The following is a 22,985-nucleotide window of genomic DNA, read 5'->3' as shown; positions in this document are numbered from 1 at the left end:
GGGTTAGCAAGTGGGTCTGGCCAGGATTCTTTCGAATTACTGTCTCTGTGTGGGAACTTAGGGCATGTGAGATTTTGTGTGCACCCTTTAAGAGCAGAGTCTCTGTTTCCTACACACCTCTGGAGCTTTAATATGCATGCCCTGCTGGCTTTCAATGCCAGACGTTCTGCGGTTTCATATTCCCAGTGCAGGACCCCTGGGCTGGGGAGCTCAATGTGGGGCTTGGACCCCTTGTTCCTTGCAGAGAACCTCTGCAATTGTGATTATCTTCCCATATGTGGTTGATATCTACCCAGGAGTGTGTGTACTGACACATGGATATATCCCTCCTACTTGTCTCATTGTGGTTCCTTCTTTACATCTTTAGTTGTGGAAAATCTTTTCTGCTAGTCTTCACGTTGTTCTCATAGATAATTGCTCTGTAAATAGTTGTAATTTTTGTGTGCCCATGGGAGGATATGAGCTCAGGGTCTTTCTACTCCACCATCTTTGCCATCAACCTAGAGGACTCTTAAATGGCTGTTCCTACTCCATTCTTCCTCAATGCTGGCATTTCCCAACATTCTTCCCATATTTTTTCAGTACTCTCAAGCAACCTCTCCCTTATTATTCTCATTAATGTTAATGCCTGGCATCCTATTTTCTTCCATACTGATGGAAACTGGGAGAAGAAACACCTGGGACAAAGCTGAAAATTTAGGCAATAACATAGTGATAGATGCTAACTGGAATGGTATAAGTATTTAAAATTTTAAGGCTAGTAATCTCCTTTAAATTTTTTTTAACATGACAGATAAGGTGAAAGTCTCCTCAGGCCGTTACCCCCATTCTTTGTCTCCTATCTTCTGCCCCAAAAGTAACTACTGCTAGTAATATACTGTGAGTTTATTTCTTTATTTAAACATAAATGGTATATTAGTAAACATATCATTCTGGAACTTGTGTTTTTCATTCATGAAAATGTTTTGAGATTTTTCCATGTTAGAATGTATAGTTCTCCCTTAAGAAATAGCATGTAAAAACTACTAATTTTTGCAGCAGAATATATAAAATAATTCATGCCTAGGATGCCTTGGAGAGCTTGAACTTTTGTGAGGGTCTGTGTGAAGTTTGTCAGAGTAATTCCAAAATTAAAACAATGCTGATGGTGGTAATAGTTCATTGGCTTTCTGAGTTTTACACATATTGAGTATTCTCTGTGAATTTGAGAGTGGCTGTCTTAGACTGGGCTACAAGTAAACAGTGGTCCCAGCATACCACATATGAGTTGATGATAGTGAGATCCATCATTCAGTCTTGAACACCTGAGGAGAATGATTGACTCATTGAATTAAGAAGACCTTATATGATATCTCTCTTTGTTCTTTGATGGTTGGTTTCCTTATTACAGACTTTATCAATGTGGAATGCTCAATTACAAATTCAACTACCATGAATCAGGAGTTGAATTTGAATATCTTTTCCTTAGGGACCAAGATGGTATCTAGCAATACATTTTGTGAAAATTTCTAAATCTGTAAGTTAGTTATGAGGATTCAGAGGCAAGAAACCAACTGTTTGGCTGTTAACTACACAGTCCAGTGTATCGATGGTAGGGGGAGTAAGTGTAATAAAGATGGCTTGTCTGGACAAGGGTGGATGTCTATTCATGGAAGACTCAACTGATATTTAGGAAGTCTCCAGAAGCTTGTAAGTCCAGAAAGTCCTTTTTGAATATGTGATATCAGGAAGCCAAAGACATTTAGGCTGTTAACCAAAAGCTCAGTGTAGTAAATTAGGACAGTAAGTTTTCTGGACTTCATTTCCCTAATGTATGTAATGAGGATGCTGGAATATAAAATCGTCAAGTTTGCTTTCATGGAAAAACTTTAGCTCCTGAGGAACCTATTGGGCAAAATGTTCTTAGCCTCTTTCCTCACAATATGTGAATTAGGTAGAAAATGTTATGATTATATTCAGAAGAAATATATTATTTTGGTAAATCTATTATCAAACTATCAAAATCATATTCTTGAAACCCCACTGTTAGCATGAGTAATTAACAACTTTAGATTAACTTCTCCTGAGTTTCATGATGGGAAGTCCATCTCTGCCATGATCTAATGGAAAGATTATTGAATCTAAAATTTAGAAGACTTGAGTTTAATCTTCATTGTACAAGTCACTAAGTCACTATCTTGAGCAACTTATTTAATATCCCTGAATCTCAATTTAATTGCATACAAAATAGACATTATAAAAAATACATACCTAAAGAACACTGCCATCAAGACTAAATAAAATAAAATGTGGAAGCACTTTACACATGCTGTTGTATTATAATTTAAATAAATCCCATAAAGTCTATAATAGTACTATACAGTCTGATTATTATGATATTGTAAATGGAAACCAATTCAAATATCTTGTGAAAAATTCCTTCATTCCTCTGAATTCTTGTAATACCTATTTGTAATTTGCCTATAGGACTAGTAGATATTTATTTTAGTAAATAGTTAATGAATACGTACACTGTACCAAGAAATATACCAAGTGATTAGGGAGAGCAATAATTTTCAGCAGATAAGAAAGTTTTCCAAAAAAAGGTAGCCATTGAGAAGATTTTTGAAGCAAGGGTAGAGGTTCCGTGGGGAATATGGTGGTGGGAAGTTTGAAATACTGGAAACAGCAAATGTCTTAACTTGCAGAAAAGTTATAAAGTCCTTGAGGGCAGTGACTGTATGTCCTAATAATCTTTGTGTTGGTCCTATCGTTGTACAGCCTTGACTTTATGCCCATCACAAAACGCATAGCATGTCATCCTTAATAAATGAATTGTATAATTGAGTGGATGGTATGTCATGCCTCTGAGGAGGTTCTCAAACTTTAGCCCCTGCATCATAACACCTGGAGGGCTGTTGTAACACAGATGGTTGGGCCTCACTCCCAAAATTTGGGATTCCCTTAGTTTGAGACAGAGGCGTGAAAATTTGCCTTTCTTAAAGTTCCCAGGTGATGCTAATGGTTCCAGGATCACATTTTGAAAACCACTGCTTTATTGTAATTTATATTTAACCACTGAGGCAACATTCTTGTTTTTCCCTAAGCATCCGGAATACTCTTATAATTCTTGTCAAGCTTAAAGAATCTTCAAGAAGTCTAACCCCATTCTGAGGGCAATAAAAATGGTAGGGTGTATATCTTACTCATTTTTGCACAGCCTGCAGCCCCTTATAATGATGTTTTGCAAATACTAGCGTTCAAAAATGTAATGCACTGAGTATGATTGGAATCAAATAACTGTGCAGTAAATATTAAGTTCCTTATTTAACCACCCCTTAAAAGGGAATGGATAATTACCATTCCTGAGTTAGAAATATGTTCAGGAAGTGTTGTTAAAGAAAAATTAACTTCGGTTCAAGTCCATCAGCAATTTTCCCTCCTGTTTTGCCTTAGATATTTGTGAGTGCAGTGCAGCAGAACTAAGTCTGGTGTTGACTTGAGTCTGGATTAATATACACATCCAAAAGGGTTCTTGGGACAATCAAGGCTAGTATGAGCTTGTTCGGTCAGACCTGTGAACCTGAAAACAAGCTTCCCTCCTGCCTCCCATTGGCGCCAATGCTGCCTCCCGCCAAGCCGCATCTATTCTGGCTGACCCTGAGCTCAGGTGTCCCGAGTAGCCTCAGACCTTCATTTCTGCCCGCGGAAGCCTCGAAGTTTCTTCCCGCCAAAGGCACGGGTTTCCGCCTCCCTGCGCCCTAGGCGCAGGCAGGACTGCGCATGTGCGGGGCCCGGCGGCCGCTGGTCCCCCGCCGTCTCCACGGACCGAGAGCCATGACGGAGGCGGAAGCGAGCTTGCTACGCCAGTTCCCGCTGCTTCTACCCCAGAACCGGGCGAAAACCGTGTATGAAGGATTCATTTCAGCTCAGGTACTCGCCCGGGTGTTGCTCTTTCGCTAGGAGAGCCTCCCTCTGGCGGCGCAGCCCCGGCCCTGAAGTCTGTGACCGGAGGGGTTAGGGGCTCGGGTTTGTGGGGATTGAGAGGGGCGGCCAGTAAGGACTTCTAGGAGACTAGAAGTTTGAGAACTGTGGGCCGTTGCTGGAAACCCGTTCCTGGCTGTCGCCTCCACGCCTGGGCCGGGGTCGTTGCCCGGGACAGGACGCTGGGAGGATCGCGCGCGCACCCGGGAGGGGAGAGGACGGGGTGGAGGGCCACGCCCCCTCGTCCCCGCCCCTCGTGCAGTTTTGCCTCGCTCCTGTGTCTGTCCCACATTTGAACTTTTGTTTTAATTGGTCAGTTTTTTGCTTGTCTTTATTCTAACATGCCCCACCCCCACGAACGTTGGAGGCCATTCAGTGGGGAGTCTGCGCTCCCTCATTATATTCGTGTTTCCTGCAGAAAGAACGTTTTGGAGGAAAAACCTGATTTTGGCTCTCTGCCAAGTTCTGGGTACAGGTTCTCATCCAGTTGGCGATGTTTTGTAGGAAATCTTGACAACCGAATTAATTACCTTTGCTGATTCCAAGTGGCCTCTCGTGGAGTTTATTACCAATAGTAAACACGTGTAGGGCTTTGAAGTTTACAAAGCGCTTTCCAAGTAAGATATCTCACTTAATCCTCAGGCCTCGGAGGCAGAAATTTTTTTTTAAAAGTCATTATTCTCGTTTTATAGTTTTATAGTTGAGTAAATCAAGGCATGGGAAAGTAGAGAGATTGTTACTTGTCCATGATCGCAACGGGCTCCCTTAAACTCAGGCTATCTGATTCCAGATACTACTGGGAAAACTCCTGGGTTTTCCCCCCTATACACTGCATCAAGCTACCTTAGGTGAGAATTTTTTTTTTTTTTTTAGATAAGAATTTTGAGTATAGACTTTGCTTCCTGGCCATTACATTCAACATTGTGCCCTCTCCCTGAACAGCGCACATACTTTTTGAGAATAGGGGCCATATTCTAGGAATTAATATGTGTTTTGAAGTTTCCTCAAGACACATAGTAATCTCTCAAAAATATTGAGTGAATTATTAAATTCACATGTTAAATGAAAATTTTACCTACCCCTAAGAATATTAAGTGTAGAGCTAATCCTAATACACTGATTAAGGAAAGGTTAAAGACCGTACACTTGGACTTCTTCATTTGTTTTCAGATTCATTGTGACTCACAGAAAGTAGAGGTTAAACGTCATTGTTACTTCTGGAATAAAGTTAATCCACGTTTTCCTTCCCTAATTGGAAGTATTGATCTTGAATTACCTAGTTGGAAACTTTCACAGCATTGAGAAAAATTGAAGAGATGTTACTAAGTTCCATTTTTATCAGAACCATGTTATACCTAATTTTAGGCATTTTAAGGAAAGTATTTTGTATTATATGTCTATCTGCTAAAGCCTCTTAGAAAATATGTGTAGCCATCAAAATTCAGATTAGATGAAATGATTTTATCCTGGCTATAGCTACAATTCTCATTTGTACTTGCTTTAAGCAGCTTGTTGAAATCCTAACCTAAAGATTTTATTTAACATTGTTTTGTTGTGGTGGAGCTGGTTTTGTCTAAAAATGTGTCTTGTGTATAACTTCAAATTTACAGAAAAATAGCAAGGATGTAGGAAGAGTTTGAGTATACTCGGGTTCACCATTTTACATTTGCCCCTTTTGATTTATTATTCTGAGTCTGTGTATGTGGGTGGATGTGTACACACATTATTTCCTTGAACAATATTAGATTAAGTTGCAGACATAGTATTCCTTTATTCCTGAATACTTAAGTGTATATTTCATGAGAACAAGGACATACCTATACATAACCACAATTGTCAAAATCAGGAAATTTAATCATCATATAATACCATTACCTAATCTGGAGTCCAAATTCAAATTTTGTTAATGTTGCAATTATACATTTTTTATACCCCTTCCCAGCCCCTAACCATCTGATGTAAAATCTCACATTACATTTTGTTGTCGTGTCTCTTTAATCTGGAATAGTTCCTTAGTCTGTCTTTGTTTTTCATGAACTTGACATTTTTTGAGTACATGTTGGTCATTAGGTAGAATGTCCCTCAATTTAGATTTGTCTGATGTTTCTTCCATTAAATTCAGGTTATGCAGTTTTGACAGATATGCCACAGAAAGAATGCTGTGTCCTTTTTAGGGCGCGAGATGTCAGCAGGTCTCATTATTGATGATGTTATCTCTGATCACCTGTTTAAGGTGACATCTGCCAGATTTTCCTATTGTAATTATTAAGTACTTATAGGAAGCTACTGTGAGGCATCAAACTCCCTCCTCCCCCACCCTGTTGTAGCAGCCATTGACTCTTGTTTGAGTCAGTTAATTGATGTTTGCCAATGATGATTTTCTAACTGTCATTTCTTCTGTATTTATTAATTGGCTAAAGAGTGGCTTTCCCTTTACCATTTATTTATATCAGGCTCATGGATTTAAAAAAATAATTTATGTAATGGATTATAATCCTTACTTCCCTATTTGATGTTTAAATTGTGCCAGATTTGGCCAGTGAGAGCACATTTTTATTGATACGTTTTTAACGATTTGCATTTTCCTATCATCACTGTTGTAAAAGTATCCTGTAGATACTGACATGTAGTGTTTTATCATCATTTTTTAGAACTTAATTTTAATTTGTAGTTCCCCTGCACCTGGGAGTTATTTAATAGAAGATTAAAATTTTTGCTCATGGAACGTCTTTTTTCATTTTAATTTTGTTATTTCTAGTTTTATTGCATCATGATTAGACAGTGATGTTTGTAAAACTTCAACTATTTGTAACTTAATTGATCCTTTAATTTTAAATTTTATTTATTTGTTAGTGATCTGTGTGATTAAAGTTGTTTTCTCTATTATCGGGTTCTTTCTTTTCTCTTGAGTGAGCTTTGGTAGTTTGTTTCCTTCAAGGACTTTTCATTTCATCTAAGTTTTTAAATTTATTGGTTTAAAAGTTGTTTTTAATATTCTCTTATCCTTTTAATGGCTTTAGGATCTGTAATGATGATCCCTATATTGGTTACCTTTTGCTGTATTCCACACCTTAGTGGCTTAAAACAACAAACATTCATCATCTCACCTTTTTTATGGATCAGGAATTTGGATGTGACTTATCTGGATGATCCTGGATAAGTGTTTTTCCTGAACTTGCTGTGAAGATGTTGGCCAGGATGTCTATTATCTAAAGACTTGACTAGAGCTGGAAAATTTGCTGCCAAGATTGCTCATTCACATAGCTATTGACTGCAGGCCTCAGTTTTTTACTTCGGTTGATAGTCCTCAGTTCCTCACCACATGGACCTCCATAGTGTTGTTTGACTATCATTACAGCATGGCAGCTAGCTTTCCCTGAGTAAGTGATAAAACAGAGATCAAGCAGAAAGCTGCACGGTGCTTTTTCTCCCCCAGCCTCTAAAGTTACACATTTACTTGTTTTATGCCGTTTATTAGAAGCAAGTCTCAAATCCAATCCATATTCAAAAGGAGATGAGGCACCAACACTTAAAGGTAGAAGTATCAAAGAAATTATGAATATATTTTATAGATGTCTCCTATGCCCATTCCTGATATTGGTATTTTGTGTCTTTTTTTTCCCTGATGCATCTGGATAGAGACCTATAAGTTTATTGATATCTTCAGAGAACCTACTTTGATTTCATTGATTTTTCTCTATTATTTTTCTGTTTCTGTTTCATTGATTCCTGATCTTAAATTTCCTAATTTGTTTGGGTGGAAGATTAGGTCATTGATATTGAGACCTTTTTCTTTTATAATGTAGATGTTCAGTGCTATATGTTTTCTTTCAAACATTGCTTTAGCTGTATCACACAAATTTTGATATATTTTCTTTTTTTTTTTTTACAGTTCAAAATACTTATTAATTTCTTCTTTGACCTGTAGGTTATTTAGAAGAACAGTATATCTCTAAATATTTGAGGATTTTCCAGATATCTTTTTGATATTGATATATAATTTAGTCCCAGTATAATTCATATGATTTGAATTCTTTTAAATTTATTAGAACTTATTTTATGGCCTAGAGTATGGTCTATTTTGGTAAATGTTCTGTGTATACTTGAAAAGAATGTATATTATGCTGCTCTTGGGTAGAGTGTTCTATAAATGTCAGGTCAAATTTGTTCATAATGCTATTCAAGTTTTCTGTATACTTATTTTCTATTTGTTCAGTTAATGAATATTAACTGAATATTTGTTCAGTTAATCATATTAAGGGTACACATTGTCAATATGATTTATGATGTTAATCTTGATCACTTGGCTGAAGTTGTGTTTGTCAGGTTTCTCTACTGGGAAGTTACTCTCTTTTCCCCCCTTTCCATACTGTACTCTTTGGAAGGAAGTCACTATGAGCAGCCCTCACTAAGGAGTGGGGAATTATGCTCCCCCTCTTTCAGGTGGAGTATCTATGTACAGTTGACCCTTGAACAATGCAAGGGTTGGGGTGCCAACCCTCATGTGCTTGAAAATCGACATATAACTTTACAGTCTGCTCTCTGTATCCATGGTTCTGCATCTGTGGATTCAGCCAACTGCAGATCGTATAGTACTACAGTATGTATTTATTGTAAAAAAAAAAAAACAAAAAACCATGTATAAGTGGAACTGCACAGTTCAAACCCATGTTGTTCAAGGGTCAACTTAATTTATCTGGAATTTTTCTGTATGGGAGATTAATTTCTCCATTAATTCAATCATATCAGTATGGATGTATGGATATTTTACATTTTGAGTTATATTCCAATACTACTTTATTTGTTGCACGAGTTATTCCAGCTTTGGCACAGTCAGTTATTCTTTAAAGAGATTTTAAAAAATAAGAAAGAAGGTCTTTTATATTTACCTGTATATTTACTGCTTCTGATACTTTTGTATATCCAGATTTTTCACCTTGTTTCATTTACTTTCTTCCTGAAGTTTTTCCTTTAACATTTCTTGTAGTGCATGTCTGCTAGTGATGAATTCTTTCAGTTGTTTTCTATCTCAAAAAATTGTTGATTTGGCCTTTTGAAAGATACTTTCACTGGGTATAAAGTTCTAGGTTGACTGTTTTTATTTTAGTGCTTTAGCAGTGTTGCTTCGCTGTCTTACATTATTGTGTATGAGAAATCTCTACTCCTTTTTAATCTTTGTTTCAGGAGTTGTGGCACATGGGCTCAGTAATTGTGGCTCATGGGCTCTAGAGCGCAGGCTTAGTAGTTGTGGTGCACGGGCTTAGTTGCTCTGTGGCATGTGGCATCTTCCCAGACCAGGATCGAACCCGTGTCCCCTGCATTGGCAGGTGGATTCTTAACCACTGTGCCACCGGGGAAGTCCCAGTAGCTTAGTATTGATGGAGACATTGTCTTTGTGTTTGTGAACCATTGGAATAGTTTATTAAATTCCTCATTCAAGAATACCCTCTTTTGTCTGCAAAGTGCAGTTTACTTTATGGATGAGTTTTTTTGGTAGTGTTGAAGGAGGAGTTGAGTGTTTTTATTTTGTTACAGAAGATCCTAAGTCTACCATAGTTGGTACTTTTTCCTCCTAACACCCAGTTTCCAAAGGATATCTCTTTTACCATCTTCTCCTACATTTCTTATCCAAGATGAGATCCTTGACTTTTGTGTTGATAATAAGTCCCCTCCCTGTAGTTAGTGCTCTGATTTACCAGAAGTCTTTATTATTATTTGCACATAGTCCAGTCCCCTCTTCTGTCTTCCATGCATTATTTTTTTTCTGAATCCCCTGGCTCTCTAAAAGGACTTGATGTGGGAGCCCCAGGGTGGAAACCACTGGAGCCCCAGGGTGGAAGGCACTGGAAAGTGGTTTAAATTTTTCTTCTTAGAGGTAATTTTGAAGTTTATGGTATTCTCTTTCTTCTGATTCTGTCGAAGACATGGGATTTTTGTGGTTCTATTTGTTCTTAATTTTGATGTATATAGTTTTTTGGAATGTTATGTAGAGAGATTCAGATTTAGGCAACTGTCAGTACTTTTGTTCCCTGTTACTTCTGCAGAGTCTCATGAATCTGCTTCATGAGAGCAATTAACATTTTTTTCTATGGTTTAACTTAAAAAAGATAATTTTGGACATTTTCTTGAATCAGAAAAGTATTATGGCATGTGACATGGCATTTGGCCTTTTAAAATGGTTGGATTTTGCAAATAAGGGACTTTGGAATTTTATTCTTTCACATAACAGATCAGTAGAGTAGTTTTACTATTTTTCATGTAAATTTTGAATTCCAGATTGTTCTTACATCTATGTGTGGGATGTCTGTAAAGTTAGGTTAAAGTTACTACATAATACCTTTTAGCGCTTTAATGAAATAGTGAATTACTGTTACTTGACCTTTTGAAAAGGTCAGTAGTACATTTTGTTTCATTTTTTTAAAGGACATTTGAATGTAATGAAAGTCAGAACTGCAATATTACCATGAAAGTAAAGGTTATGGGGTACATTTAATTGTGTTCCTCTATTTTTGAAACTGCTTTGAGGGAGACTTTGCTAAAATTCTCGTGGTAATTGTTTTTCAAGAATTTTATTACTCTTTTTCATTTTATACTGTTGGAGTAAAAGATTATATTTCTGTTTGTCTTTTTCTGCTTACCTTTGCTCAGATTTCATGTGTATTATCCTATTTAAGGTACAAAGTTTAAGCTGCTTACCCACTCACTTTCTCAAGAAAGTAAAACTGAATATATTTCTCAGAGAACTGTCCTTTCCTTGGAAAGATTCTTGAGTAAAATTTGGTCTTTTCAAATGTATAGTTAATGAATATTTAAATTAAAATAACTTAATATTTTAGGGGTTTTATTTATTAAAGTTTTGCTAGTGTGGGAGAATTAAACATACTGTGATTTATGAAAATATTTGTCCATATATTTAGATTATTTAAATATATTTTTACTTTGTTAAACTTTGGAAAATTACAAATATGAAGCCTATAATTATTATATATTACTTTACATTATGATTTTTTTTCTGTATTCAAAGCAATTTGAAGGAATTTCCTTTTTATTTCCTAAGAAATAACATTTAAATTTCTTCTTTATGTCTACATTAACAATTTCTTAGTATTTCTTATTTATGTGAGTAACTTTTTCTTTAAAAACAAAATCCTATCTTAGTGTTTTGATTACCCAACAATCACAAAGTTTCTGACAGACATTTTTGGGTTATTTTCCCTCAAATGCACTATTCTGTTGCTTATATTTTAGCAAGTATTTGGATAAAGTTGATAACTTTTAGAAAATAAAGGAAAATGTTGCCTTTTTTATGTGATTCTGTTTGACTTCTCTTTAAGTGAAAGATGAAATGAACCTTTTTTTTTGAGTGAACCTTCTTAATGTTTTCCACAGGGAAGAGATTTCCATCTTAGAATATTGCTGCCCAAAGATTTACAACTGAGGAATGCAAGGTGACGTGGTGTTTTGTTATATACTGTACATGCATCTTGGTGGGATGAGCAGTCGTTAATCTGGTATAAGCTGATTCTGGTCATCAGAGTTCTGCCTAAAATGCTTATTAATCAGTTAACCAGAAGCATTTCTGATTTTTCCAAATCAGTGTGCTTTGTGAATGATTTTCCCTGGTGTTGAAGTGTTTTTCAGTGGTAACACATTCTCTAATTTATTTATTTTTTAGTTAAAGCAGTAAACAACAAGTGAGAATATTTGGAGAATACAAAAGAATTAGAAAACTTTGTTTCCAACTTTTGACTGATGTTAATTATGTGTATGTTCAGTCGTGGGAAGCCCCACATTATCAGTTCGGTCCTGATAGAAATTAGGTGTCATATGGACAGCCCTTCAAGGAACGTCAAGAGACAAGGTTAGAAATTTAGGATTTAGGTAGCGCCTAAAATCTCTTTTCTGCTCCAGAATATCTGAGGGTAGGAAGGGAGGAAGAATCCAGAGACAGTTACAGTAGAACTGACAGGATTTTGTGACTAGTTAGAAGTGGCAGTTAAGACAGAAAGAGGAGTGGAGGATTCTTCTCAAGTTCCTAACTCAGATCACTAAGCTAGAGAAGAGATCACAGATGGAAGAAGTAGAAGAGGAATTGTCTTAAGACATAACAGATGTTAACTATCAAGAGGAGATTTTTAGTAGGTAGTAGTGGTTTGGTGTGGAACTTGAGCATGAAGCTTGGAATGGAGACGTATGTAGAAGTCACAGTAGGCGTGGGATTTGGGGCCATGAGTATGGATAGACTTTCTAGTGCCTGCATGGATAGAGTGAGAAGAGAAAGCCAGTGACAGAATCTTGAGGGCATAACAGTGTTTAAAGGACTGGTAAATAAAGAGGACCTTGGAAGAAGATAAAGGATTGACCAGAGAAGTAACAGGAAAACCTAGACAGTTGTCTCTGAAGCCAAAGAAAGAGAGGCTTAGAAGGGGAATGGTTAACAGTGCTGACTGTTGCAAAGGTATCAGGTTAGATTGCGTAGATTTCATGTAGTGGTTGAAGCCAGCTTTTATTGGGGTTTTGGGAGTGGGTTAGTGGGTAGAAAGGAAATGTAAACAGTATAAACTACTTTGAAGAACACGAGTGGCCAGAGAAGGGTGTGTAGTGAAGGAGGAGTTATAATTATGTGTTGTTGTTTTTTTTAAATAAGATTTGCTTGAACAAGTTAATATTACGGAGGAAAAAAAACTAGCAGAAAATAAGTTAAGGATACCACAGTAAAGGGATAATTAGTGAATTGATGTGATTGAATTGGTGGGAAGGGGTGGAAAGCACATTTGATGAAGGGGTTTCACTTGGGCTGTTGAATGAACTACTCTGCCTCTATGATAGGAGATAGCAGTGGAAATGAGGGTTAGCAGACCAAGAATGGAGGGTCATGATGGTTTGAAAAGATCATGGTTGGCAAAACTCTGAGGGGCTTTCTACTTCTAGGTAAGTAAAAGCAATTCCTAGAAGAGTTACTTACCTAGCAACATTGAGAGCGCAACTGAGGTGAGCCAGTAGATAGATGAACATTAACTTATCATTACTTACACAATTAAAAGTATGTCCTTAATCTGGAATTGAAAGAATAGATTGCTACATATGCTTTCGCAAATACAAGTTCTGTATATTATCAAAACTGTTGGTTTTGGGCTTCCCTGGTGGCGCAGTGGTTGAGAATCCGCCTGCCGATGCAGGGAACACGGGTTTGTGCCCCGGTCCAGGAAGATCCCACATGCCGCGGAGCGGCTGGGCCTGTGAGCCATGGCCGCTGAGCCTGCGCGTCCGGAGCCTGTGCTCCGCAACGGGAGAGGCCACAACAGTGAGAGGCCCGCGTACCGCAAAAAAACAAAAACAAAAATCAAGGTTGTGTTCTGACTGCCTTGATTGCTCTTTCTTTTTTTACAAAAGATAATAACTTACTACTGGATGTGTTGCGATTTCATGATGACACTTGTCTTTGATCTGTTGGTTGAGTCCCCCATCTGGTGGCTGAAAACTGTTGGTTTTATTTGACCTCTCTTGGAGAAGAATCCAATTCAAGAAAACTTGCTTTGGATATGTTAAAATTTAAAAAAAAAAAGTAGTTTTGTTCACATGTTTGCTGATTGCAATTATTTATATTTTGAATAAAATTAGTACCGACAGTTGGAAGACATGATTTTCAACAGTACCCGTGATAAAAATTTTATTAACTTGTCAGCATTATCTTTATGTCATTCTTTTCTGTGTATGTACATGTTTGAGTTAGAATACAAATAAGTTGTTTCCTTTTAATTCTGAACAATGAATAAACCATGTTGTTCCATTAAAATTTTAGATTACTATGTAGTTGGCAGCTGAAAGCAATACTTAATGGATATCATCACGTAGTGCAACAGGTAAGTCCTTTAAAAGGTTTGTTTTAAGCGAGGATAAGAAGTTACTAAATATACTCTATTTTAAAGACCAATTTCGCAGAGTGTTACAACTGGTTTAGTAGTTGCTGAATTCTGTAGGTTTCATCTCTATCTAGCAAATATTTTAAGGATCCATATTTTATATAAAATGTTTCCTGGCTCAGAATCATCAGCACATCTCCAGCCAGCATTTGTGTCGAAACTTTATTTCCATCCTTGAGACTTTAGGGTCTTCAAATGCATACACCCTATCCACCTGAATAGTGGTGGTACCAAAAAATCCCAGGACCCATTTAGGAGTTGAAGAATATCTGTGGCAAAAATGCGATTGTAGTTCAAGATTAGCAACAGAAAAGGTGAAGTGGAAATCACTTAGGATCATGCATGCATATGTAATGAGAGTAGATGTAAAGGCGGCATAGGTGAGATATAGGCAGGATTTATTTAGTTCTTTATTTTTAAAAAAATTTTATAACTGTAAGTTTGTACTTTTGACATCCTTCACCCACCATCCACCTCTCCATCCCAATTCAGTTATTCTTAATGTTTAGGTTCCTCTACCTGAAAATTCCTTTAAAGATTTTTGTTTGTTTGTTTCTCTAATCAATTACTGAAGCAACTGAAAATAATGAAATGCCTCTTGTAGGAAAATAAATGTAAGTAGAACTGCCTTTCTTTTAATGCTTTATTCATTTGTGTGTTTTTCCTGATTTCCTATACTTTCTCTCTTAAAGCAGGTTATTATCTATGAAACTGACAATGACAGTTACTCTCACTTAAAGCAGTACTGAACCACAAAGAAATATAGGAAATAAACTATTTGATATGTAGAATGTAGGCTGTCACTGCTGGCAGTATAATTACAGCAGATTTTTAAGGTGATGTTTAAATTATTTCTCTGTTTTCTCTTCACCACCCCTTCCCCATCCACTGAGACTATATTGTATACTAAAGTTTAAGAAATGAATCTAATGAGATATCTAAATAGCTTGAAGAAAAGTGTTAATGAAGACTAAGAATAATAATAAATTCTATAACAGTTTTTCTCCACCAATTCACCAAGAGAATTCCTAGAAAAAGTTCCAATTACTTATCTCCTCCCTGCCCTCCAGTTGGTCATGTAGAACCCAGTATTAGTTTCAGTCTTTGTTTTATTCCAAAGTCCAGTTGAGTGTTACTATTCTTTCCTTGTATCATTTTTAACTTTAGTAAATATGCGTTGGGGGGGTCAGCAATTTTTTTTCTGTGAAGGGCTGGATAGTAAATTTTTCAGGTTTTGTGGACCCTTAAGATCTCCATCATAACTACTCTACTGTGCCCTTGTAGCACCGAAGCAGCCTCGACAAGAGGTAAATGAATAGGTGTGGCTGCATTTCATTATGACTCTGTTTACAAAAACAGCTATTGGGATGGATTTAGCCTCTGAGCTGTAGTTTGCACACTTTGGTATAATTTATTATTCCTCTCTAGTAAACTACAGGGGAAATATTGTATAGAAGCAGGGAAAGTCAAAGACTTGTTCTACAAACATGTGCCCAACACAAAGCTGTGTTAAGATGTGAATCATATGTCTCATGTATTGTTGAAATATCTTCGATTATTATTTTTCTCATGTAAAGACAGAAATTTACATATCCACTTCAGAACTGTGTGGTGGTAGTGCAGTGCATCAGAAAAAGTAACAAAAATAACATTTTGATTTCAAGCAGAGAAATGAGGTAGAGATTTGTCTAAGAAAGCAATTTTAAATGAGAATTTTTTTTGCTTTCGTTTATTCTGTAATAATTTTCTTTTAAGAATCAAAGATTTCTAGGAAATGGAGCCATGACACTTTAATTCATTATACTTCAGAAGTTATTTCCTTTTTGCCATTTTATTGTAACTGTTCTACCTTATTGAAAGATTGTCTCTCTTTTTTTTTTTGCGTTACACGGGCCTCTCACTGTTGTGGCCTCTCCCGTTGCGGAGCACAGGCTCTGGACGCGCAGGCTCAGCGGCCACGGCTCACGGGCCTAGCCGCTCCGCTGCATGTGGGATCTTCCCGGACTGGGGCACGAACCCATGTCCCCTGCATCGGCAGGCGGACTCTCAACCAGTGCGCCACCAGGGAAGCCCAGATTGACTCTTTTTGAATTAATACGGGTTAGTTGTGAAAGGAAAAAATTAACAATTATAGGTAGTCTTTAAGGTGAAGGAAAAAAAATTAAAATAGACAGTTTTATTGATTAGTTGTTAATTCATTACTCTGACTAGATTATTTTAATTGAATAGATTTCCTGATTTTTATATTTTATGCTCCTCTTGACACTCCATTCATACTTTTTTTTTTTTTTTTTGGTAAATAGTGCTGTGGTTTGCTAGATTGCTAAACTTGACAGTAGTCAGTGTTGAAGCAATAGAGGAATGTGTGAGATTTTAAGTGACATTCTTACATAATTCAGTATATCTCACCAAAATAGATTTGAGGGCTTTAATTACTCTTTCAGAATGAAATTGGTAGGAATAGTAGGGTTGATGACCAATACTTTAATTCTTATACTTTTAAGATGTAGATATAGCTAATACTTTTTTTTTCCATATTCACATGGAGGTGGATTTTATTTCCATTTCAGCATGTGGAATATTCATTGTACACATGAAATTAATTGGAAATATTGTTTTGATCTAGAGAATGCAGCACTCTCCTGATCTAATGAGCTTTATGGTGGAATTGAAGATGGTTTTGGTAAGAATTTGTTTTCTAACACTGTCACCGTATTCTGTAAATCTTGAATGTTTTTGTAATTCCTTTAAAAAACCAACATGATCAGAACTTAAAACTTCTCAACTCCCAATCATTAATGTCTTATTTTACTCTGTGCATAAATGTGGATGGTACTTTTCTGAAACTTCATGAGAGTAGAACTATGTTTAAGAACCAATTTGATTGTATCCTAAACTGGGCACACTTGACACTAGTCTTGGACAGGTAGTCCAAGAAGAAGAAATAAAATATACTTCTGGTCTGTTAGAGAATGTAACATCTACAGAGAGATTAAAAAGTCACACATAAAGATATAATACAATGTATAAATAATTTTGTGTACAACTACAGATTTCTGAAAAATTTGTTAGGCTTCATTACATATATACAGTTACATATGATAATTGATTATTCAGTTAACTATACATAAAATACTTGATTAACAGAAGAGGGAAGACTACAGGGAATACCCACAGGCCCATGACCTAACTTAAAAGTTTTGCCAATCATATTTCTTCCCCTACTCTTTTAGGAGAAAGGGACTGGAGCATTTTAAAAGAAACCCTGGACGTTGTGTCCATTTCTCCATAATATGTCAGATTATATGTCTAACACTTAAGTGTTTTTTTGTCTGTTTTAAAATATGCTGTTATAATCCCAATAAAGTTGGTGCTAATTCTTTATAGTTGCTTTGTTTGTATCAGTAGGCAAACACAGTCCACACATTATATTTAGTTGATATGTCTCTTAAGTTTCTTAATTACTTCCTATAGCAGCATCTCCTCTTTCCCTCACCGTTTTTTTCTTCTTCTTCTTCTTGTGCCATCTACTCATTGAAAAGCCAGATTATGTGTCCTATAAAATTTCCTACATTCTGGATTTGGTTTATTAGATATTCATGGTGTCTTTTAACATATTCTTCTACCTTTTTTGTAACCTGGTAGTTAGATCTAAGGGTCTCAACAGAATTGGGTTCATTTGCTCTGGTAAGAATACTTTGTGCTCTGTACTTCTTACCCTGCATCAGGAGGTACATGGTGTCTGATAGTTCCTCGTTTAGAGGAGTTATGATTGATCAATAGGTTTAGATCCATCTAACATAAAGTTTCCCATCAGCCTATCACCTACTGATTTTAGCTTCCAATGACAGTCATTGACTGACTACATCCACTATTTCATTAGGGATTGCAAATGGTGATTTTTAAAAATCCATCATCTACATTTATTAGCTGAAAATCTTTTACAGAGAAGAATTTCCCTTCATCAGTTATTTGGTTAATTTGAGGCATAGCTTATACTGGAGAGATAGGATAAATGCTTGTTTCTTTTTCCTTTTTTTAAAAAGTCAATTTTTAGAATAATGAGTTGGTACCTAGCAACTCAAAGGAAACTCATGCTTTTTAAAAAAATATTATTATGAACCCGTGAGTTTTTAAATGTTTGATTAACTTTAGTCCATTGCAGTCATTATTCAGTGCTTAAACTGTACCATTTTTGGTCAGTGTAAAACCCCTTCATGTTGGCTCCTGAGTTCTTTTAACACAACCCAAGCTTTGCTTTATGACAGCAGTTGCCCCAGTTTCATTAACTCATCCTATTTTTCCGAAGAGCTATGGTTTTTTTGTAGGAAATGGTATTTAGATGCCACAGTCTCAAAGCTGGAGTGTTCATTGTAGTATTAATTCTAGGCCTTTTCAGTGGACAATGCCTGAAAAAAATGCTTTTTAGAAAGACAACAATCATGAGTTCATTTCAAAATTTTCATTTCAAATTTGGCATAGGGATTTTACTTCTTTGACTTTATGCTTATATCTCTTTTAAATCTGAAAATTTTCATTTCGAATATTAACAGTTATTTTATTATGTTTTTACTTGTATGTTTTACTTATGCTTTTCCCATATCTATAAAATATTTCTTTATATTTGTTTTACAAAATTACAATACCAATATATAGTTACTAACAACTGAAAGCAGTTTGATATTTCTTTGTGGTTCTTTGAGGCCTTCTTATTGTTAGGAGCAGCTGGCACATATTCAGAGCTTATTTACTTGCTAGATTTCTCTTGAGTCCTTTTTGTAATCCTCATAACAACCCGCTGAGGTGGAGCTTTGGTGAAAAGTTTGGGATCAAAATAAAGAGTATAAAAAAATCAGATTCTAAAGTTTAAATTTTGACTAATAAATTTGTAAACCCTAATTAATAAGGATTATCAAAATTCATTATCAATTTTGTCAAAGGCCACAACATGATAACCTTAAAAATTGTAAGGTGAAGAAGTGAAGTGTATTTTGGTTTACATCTCCTTGACATTGAACAAAAGTTTGAAAAGTTCCTTTTGTCTTTTTATCATAATTTTGATAACCTATACAAATAGGACCAAGGCAGAGATCCCCAACCTTTTTGGCACTAGGGACTGGTCTTGTGGAGGACAATTTTTCCACGAAGCTGGGGGGTGGGGGGCTGGGGGAGATGGGGGGATGGTTCAGGCGGTAATGCGAGCCGTGGGGAGCGGCAGATGAAGCCTTGCTCACTTCACCCGCCTCTCACCTTCTGCGCATCACTTCCTGCTGTGTGGCCCTGTTCCTAACAGGCCTCAGACCATCCAGGGCCTGGGGGTTGGGGATCCCTGGAGTAAGGGAACCAGAGCAAAAACTGTATATACTGTGGCTCGTTACTACTGAAGCTAACTTTAAGCTCTATCGGTCATTTAATTTTGAAGAAATACTCATTCGTTTAAAATAATTGGAGATTGATCTCCAATTCACAATATTCTATTTAGTACATTGGTTATTGCATTTCTGAGTAAAATGAGATCCTATACTTTAGCTTTCTAAAGAAATTGTGGACAGAGTTGGTGATACTATTGCACATTTATGGCACTGTACCTAAAAATGTAAGAATTAGTAGTTTATTGGGTTGATAGTATTGTTGTATTGTTAGTAATAGAGTTCATTTAATGTAATCACTGGTGAAAGTACTGAGAATGTTGCCCAAATGAAATCGGTAGGTGTTGATCTTATTTCAGGAAATTTTGTTAAATCTCTCATAGAGTTTCCTAGTAATAACTAGGCGTATAGTAGGAGCTTGTACATATCTGATAAATGAACAGTTGTTTTAAAAGAACTCAACAGGGTAAATTATTCCTTTTTTATGGCTGAGTCACTGAGTGCCTAAGTCCTCAAAACTTGGAAATGTTTAAAATTAGGAATTAAAACCTGTTTGTAAAGCCTGTGTTCTTTCTACTATGTACCTTTACTTCCTTGTCCACAAAGAACACTTTGCTTCTCTGCCTTTGCCCTTTTCTCTGTTACAGTTCTAGAATAGGAATAACTTGTCTGACCCAAGGTAGAAGGCAGAGTTTACAAATGTCATAAACCTAGGATTAAAGTACATTTTTATTATTATCCAAGTTTATTTTTAACCTTTAGTATACATGAATAGTAGTAATTAATATTTTTGAATTTAAAAAAATTCCCAAATAAATACTGTTTAGGTATTACATCTATAAGTTCAGGAACGATATTGACAGTAGTAGTAGTAGTAGTATTAGTAACAGGATAATCTTAATAGTACAAATTTATTTCTGTGGACCATCAGGCTATCTATATACAGCATTAGGTATTTAGTTTATAAAAAAGCAGTATACTTTTTGTCTTCTGGGAGCTTCCCTTCTAATTCACATTGACATTCTGGGCTTTACAAACCTGCTTTCACAGTTTGGTTTGTTTGCTTGTTTTTATCCTAAAGCAGATTTAGAACTGTATTAAAGTAGTTTCAGTAAACAGTCCTGATTTTGAAATGCTGTTTTGTAAAAATCTATTCTTTCTAGTGTTACCTCAATTTAATTGTCTCCTATCCTTGTTTAAAAAAAAAAAGGATAAGGACTAATAAATATATACTTAAATAAAAATTTATACTTATTATTAGGGTTACCAGAAGTATTTATAATTTTTATACTTCTTCCCATCTGGTTTTGTTATTTATTATATCTGGTTTTTAATTTCTTTATTGGTTTTTATTAATTAATTTCTGGTTTTATTATTTCTTTACTTTTTATAATAACCTTTTGATAATCCAGACCATATGAACATCTGTATAGATACATTTATTTTTACTTTCCAAATAAGATATTTGTCTAGGTTAGCACCTTTGAAATAACTGGTAATTTTCAGCCTCAGCAACTCTAGTGTTGTTTGTATTGCTTGTAAAAGTGTAAATTTTAGTTTTGTTTGGGGGAACATAAACCATCTTAAAGATATCATAGTTGGGCTTAGCAGGGAAAGGAGCTGTGATCTAGCCAGATAGATGGCAAAACACTTAGATGGTCTGGGAGTAATACAGCATGTAAGTCAGTGAAAGAAATTAACAGGTATATATTTATTGTGGTAATGAAGGGTTTTGTAAGAATGTGATTCACAAAGGTGTGCAAATGTATCAGTCTAGGCAATGTACATAGAGTTCAGGCTTTTCTTAAAAGGTACATGTTTCTTTATATCAACAGGAGTAGAAAAATAGTGAAGCCTTGAGAATGAGGGGGTTTTGTGTGTGTGTGTGTGAATTTTTTTCATCTCTGATAGGCATAATAGTCTAGGAGAACATGAGAGTCTTAAGTTTGTATGGTATAATAATTGACAGTTTTACATGACCTTCAGTACAGTCCTTTACCCTTTTCATGTCTTTTTTTTATGAGAAGGGGAATCATTCAGTTGGATTTTCTATAAAAATAATGGATACTTTAGTTAGGTGCAAAGATTACAGAATTGTGTTTCGTAATCAGGTACTAATAATTCATTGTGTAGCATTCCGAAGCTGACTCAAGTTTTTTCTTTTAAACAGGAAGTTGCTTTAAAGAATAAAAAAGAGCTGTATGTACTACCTCCTCCTCCCCAGTTCTACTCAAGCCTTATTGAAGAGATAGGAACTCTTGGTTGGGATAAGTATGTCTATTTTAAAATATTTTAGAAATGCCTTTCTCTTACACATTTCAATTTAATATATTTGCAGTTTTAGCAATTTAGTTTGCACTGTTTTTAGTCAAAAGTGTCATGTAGTTAGAGTATCTGATCCTTATTGTGGCTGTGAATTAAAGGTATATCATCATAAAAAAATTGACCTACAAGGTAGCATTCTAAATATAATTTGGAAAAAAATAACATTTTTATGTACACAGTAAATTAAGATGTTGCCATATTTTCACTGAACATATAACGTTTTTTTCTTTTTTCTTTTAGTTTTAGTGAGATATAATTGACAAATAAAATTTTTACATAAAGTGTACAGTGTGATGATATGATATACCTGTGCATTGTGAAAGGATTGCCACAATTGTATTAATTAATATTCATCACCTCACATATTTGCCTTTTTTTCTGACAGTTTTTTTGTGTTGGTTTTCTTGTTGCTATTATATGGAGGGGAGAATTTTAGGAACTTCTGACTGCCATTTTCACTGACATCACCCAATATATTTAGTTTTATGTCTATTATCTTGCTGTATGTTTTCTATTTGTCTCAGGTATTTTGTGTTTTTTTTCTTCATCTGCCTTTATTTGAATTAATCACAATTTTTATTATATTTTTCTTTCTATTAACTTGTTAGGTATACTTTTTAAAATTATTTTAGAGGTTACCTCAGAGATTACAATTTTTTATTATTTTAGAGGTTACCTCAGAGATTACAACATACACATAGCAAAATATACATTGTTATCTTTACCAATTTTCTTATATTGTGAGGATCTAAAACTCTTTAATTCATTTTCTCCCCTTTGTTGTGTTGTTGTTATAATGCATTTTAATTCTATATTTAAATTTGACAAATGTTATTATTGTTGTTTTTAAAGTCAGTATTTTTATACATACACACACAATTATTTCTCCCAGTGTTCTTCATTCCTCCCTTACTGCATTTCTATCCTGTCTAGAGTAATTTTCCTCCTGACTGAAGAATTCCCTTTAATATTTGTTTATTGAGATAAAATTGACATAGAACATTATATTAGTTTCAGATGTACACCATACTGATTCAATATATGTATGTATTATGAAATAATCACCACAAGAAGTCTAGTTAACATGCATAAGTACACAGTTACATATTTTTTTCTTGTGATGAGAACGTTGAAGATTTATTCTCTTAGCAGCTTTCACATATACAATCCAGTTGACCCTTGAGCGTCACGGGGTCTTATATGCAGATTTTTTTTCAATAAATATGTAATACAGTACTATCCGATCTGCCATTAGTTTAATGTGTGGATGTGGAACTGCAGATACAGAGGGCCAACTGTGAAGTTATAGGTGGATTTTCGACTGTGTTGGGGGTTGGTGCACGTAACTGCCATGTTGTTCAGGTCACCTGTTCAATATTATTAGCTGTAGTCACCATGCTGTACA

The 22,985-nt window shown here is 35.5% G+C and overlaps 1 protein-coding gene and 1 long non-coding RNA gene across 5 annotated transcripts in view; one reads left to right on the top strand and one right to left on the bottom strand.

Moving 5' to 3' along the window:
* The window catches only part of LOC129392646 (uncharacterized), a 67,564-nt gene that overhangs the window by 32,418 nt on the left and 12,161 nt on the right, over positions 1–22,985 (bottom strand). The gene's annotated exons all lie outside the window — the stretch shown is intronic.
* Positions 3,767–22,985, top strand: part of FANCL (FA complementation group L) — a 79,094-nt gene continuing 59,875 nt past the window's right edge. The window contains exons 1-5 of one of the 4 annotated variants that reach the window (XM_007126737.4): positions 3,767–3,912; positions 11,353–11,411; positions 13,766–13,826; positions 16,513–16,569; positions 21,426–21,526. In XM_007126737.4, the coding sequence (XP_007126799.1) occupies positions 3,817–3,912; positions 11,353–11,411; positions 13,766–13,826; positions 16,513–16,569; positions 21,426–21,526 (374 nt within the window). In that variant the 5' untranslated portion in view covers positions 3,767–3,816. Of the gene's footprint in view, positions 3,913–11,352; positions 11,412–13,765; positions 13,827–14,460; positions 14,501–16,512; positions 16,570–21,425; positions 21,527–22,985 lie in introns of those variants that run through there. The other 3 variants (XM_007126738.4, XM_055089191.1, XM_055089190.1) reach the window with 3 other exon arrangements.

Source organism: Physeter macrocephalus, chromosome 12 (assembly GCF_002837175.3).
Source record: "Physeter macrocephalus isolate SW-GA chromosome 12, ASM283717v5, whole genome shotgun sequence".
Taxonomy (NCBI): Eukaryota; Metazoa; Chordata; class Mammalia; order Artiodactyla; family Physeteridae; genus Physeter; species Physeter macrocephalus.
This window is presented reverse-complemented; position numbering and strand designations above follow the sequence as displayed.